Raw genomic sequence first — 3,006 nt, 5'->3', positions numbered from 1 at the left:
TGAGCAGAGCAGACTTAGGAAACAGATTTCAAACCTATTAGCTCTGGGTGGCACACAGTAAGGAGCAGGGACGCTTTTCCTAGTCACAAAGAAGGAAATGTGTAAAAAAAAGGGGGACAAGAAAGTTGTGTACGTTCGAGACAAGTAAACATTACACATGTGTTCGTGAGACTGGGAAGGAGAAATACTGTATTTCAGTTCCCCTTCCCCGTTTTTTGGTTTGTCTTTTTCTTTTCGTCTTCATTCATCTATGTAACAAATAAATAAATACGCTAACACTATCAGAAAATAAAATAACCCGTTTTCACCTAATTCCTCTACACACCTTTTGAGACGTTATGGAAATGAGCAAGTATTTTCATTACACCAAGAAAGGTAGAGCAGCACAAAAAAGTTCACAATTACTAGTCTTTACGTTCAAATAAAAGACTATGCTATCAATTTCCTGTCCTCAACTTGCCCAAAATGCATCCTCCCGAAATTGCATGGGATAAAAAGACAATTAAAAGTAAAAATCCCAGAATAAAGCATCCAATCTTCGCTTTTGAATTCAAAACTGCAACACAGGACAGTTTCATTTTTAATGATTTATTACTTTTTAAGGACAGAAGGTCTCATTTACTGTTTTCCCATTTCCCACTGCCTGCAAGTTGGTTTTGTTTCCCCTCTCTCTTTCTTTCCCTTTTTTTTCCTCTTTTTAAGTTGTGCTAGCAGAGGCAAATAAAATAAAGTCCAAAGTAGCGTCATTTTGTCTCCTTTGTACAACAGTACCTTAAAGAAAGTTGACAGTTTCTCGTGTCCTTAGCTGCTACATGCAGGTTCTGCTTGGGCAGTGTCAGTTATGTACAGTACTGGTCAGAAGCGAAGGATGAAATGGAAAATTTCACCTCTTCTACAAAGTTGTCAAGTCAGTCTGATGGTCCTTGGAACCAGTCTGTAAGTGGGGGTTTGAACCAGAGGAAGAAGACCTGCCCTTCGTGTTGGGCAGTTTGTGATCTTTTTTCCACTTCATTCTTCTATTCTGAAACCAGATCTTGATCTGGCGCTCAGAGAGACACAAAGTGTGGGCTATCTCGATACGGCGGCGCCTGGTCAGGTACCTGTTAAAATGAAATTCTTTTTCCAGTTCTAGGACTTGCTGTCTGGTGTAAGCTGTGCGGGAGCGTTTAGGTTCCCCTCCGTTGTAATTGGGATTCACTGGGAAAAAAATACGGAGAACTTTACAAAGCTAATCTTGACTTGCCGGTTCGACTTTACAAAAGAAAACCTTATGAGCTGCGAGCATGTGGCCGGGCTGGATTCGTCCCAGTTGCTTACAATGGACGGGCTGCTCTCCCCCTCGTTTGAGGCAGGCACTACGGGCACACGCAGCTAGGTAGGCTGGGAGCCTCTAGCAGGCTCCTAAAATGGAGTTTTATCCTGCTCGGCAAAGCCCCGCATGGCCAACGGCCTATTTCCTCAGCAATAAAAATTTATGGCGAGTGTAATTGGCCACCTCGGCTTAAAAAGCTCGTCCACGAGCCTGGCAGGGACTCGGGCGAGCGCCGCTGAGAACGATCAGAAGCTGGGTAGAAGAGCAAAGTAAGAAGAGGATCCTTACCCGAGTTAACATGGACTTTCTTCATCCAGGGATAAACTACAGCTGGCTGCTTAACTGCGGAGCCGTTTGGGGGTTTGAGGGCCGGCTGCTGGCTGCAGGCTCGCGAGTTGGACATTGGAGGCGGTGGACAATGCTCTGCTGGGCCGGGGAAGTGGCTCGCTGGGCCGGATTGCTCCTGTCCGTGACCCCGCGGCTGCCCGGCAGAGCCCTGGGCATTGCTACAGCTAAAGGGCTGCTCGCTGTAGTTTGACCGTGGGTAGAGTCCCTGGTGCTGGAAATCAGAGCCCTGCGAGGCACTGTAGTACTCGGCCCCCTGTTCGCCTAGGTAGCTATTCTGCAAATATTCCTCGCAAGGAGGAAATTTGGGATCCACATACTTAGAGTTCACCATATACGAACTCATGGCCATTAATTTCTGAAGGTAGAAAATACTAATTTTTCTCGTGTTGTCTTTTTTTCCCCTGCCATAGAGCCCTCCTACTTGCTGTCAACTGAATAAAGTTAGGCGGGCATGTGACCGGCCCGGCCAATGGGGAGCCGGGCGCCCACCGCCGCATTTCCCCGCATTTCCACCGATTCCACTCAATAACATCCCTCTAACCGAGTGGCCCCCCCTCTCCGGCGGGCCGCACCCCTAAACCAGGTACCCGAGGTGTAGGGGTACCCCCGGGGCTGTGGCCGCTGCGCTGCCCGCAGGTAGGGCCAGTCTTTTGTCTGAGTCGGCTTCCCCCAGCCGCGGGGGATACTGCCCCGCCGTCTATTTTACCAGCCAGGATCACCACCGGGGTTTGGTACCTCGCTTTAAATAAAAATTTTCAAAATCGAAAGGAATATACGGAGCGATGAGCTGAAGTGGGGTTGAAAGAGAGGAAACTGATAAGCAGGCGAGGAAAAGAAAAGCCATCAAAGAAGAGGGTAATATGATGTACAATAGGTCTGTCCTGTCTTTGTCTCGCAGAGGTCATCCAAAAGTTACCAGAATTTAGTTCTGCTGAATAAAATTAGGCAATCAGTAACTTCTCATTCACTTTCAAGCCTCAATATATACGTGTGCGTACGTATGAGTGCACAGGCGCAAACGCCAACGTATATAAATAAATCTATGTACGTACGTATGTAAAATCATACAGATGGCAAGAAACAGTTCACTTTTAACCACTAAAGTTCAGTCAATTGAATTGGAGACGTCATTTAATCAGGTTAAAGATATCACGGCTTTAATGAGATAAATTCGGTCTTCATTCATCAATATCATTCCTGGAGCACAAGTAAATACATTCCAGTGAGGCGAATGCTGCTTTTGCTGCTGTCGTAAATATTTTGATGCGATCTGGACCCTTGACGGAGAAATTTTGCTAACGCCTGCCATATCTAGCTAATTTATGAGTATCTTTTAAAAGAGTCAT

The 3,006-nt window shown here is 46.2% G+C and overlaps 1 protein-coding gene across 1 annotated transcript; it reads right to left on the bottom strand.

The window, feature by feature from the left end:
* Positions 1-892: 892 nt before the first annotated feature.
* On the bottom strand, positions 893-2,102 carry HOXD4 (homeobox D4). The gene is made up of 2 exons (XM_009073392.1): positions 1,601-2,102; positions 893-1,197 (listed from the first exon to the last, which is right to left on the bottom strand). The coding sequence occupies exons 1-2, from the start codon at positions 2,007-2,009 to the stop codon at positions 893-895; spliced, it is 714 nt and encodes a 237-aa protein (XP_009071640.1). The 5' UTR covers positions 2,010-2,102.
* Positions 2,103-3,006: the final 904 nt, after the last annotated feature.

This window comes from Acanthisitta chloris, unplaced genomic scaffold (assembly GCF_000695815.1).
Source record: "Acanthisitta chloris isolate BGI_N310 unplaced genomic scaffold, ASM69581v1 scaffold31144, whole genome shotgun sequence".
In the NCBI taxonomy this organism is placed as follows: Eukaryota; Metazoa; Chordata; class Aves; order Passeriformes; family Acanthisittidae; genus Acanthisitta; species Acanthisitta chloris.
Note: the sequence above shows the minus strand (reverse complement) of the source record. Positions and strands in the feature narration are given on the sequence as shown.

Excerpts from the sequence above, each read along its gene's own strand:
- HOXD4 (XM_009073392.1), bottom strand. The coding sequence starts at position 2,009 with ATGGCCATGAGTTCGTATATGGTGAACTCTAAGTATGTGGATCCCAAA. Across the intron at positions 1,198-1,600 it reads GAAAGTCCATGTTAACTCGG|TGAATCCCAATTACAACGGA; the intron begins GTAAGGATCCTC and ends TTTTTTTCCCAG.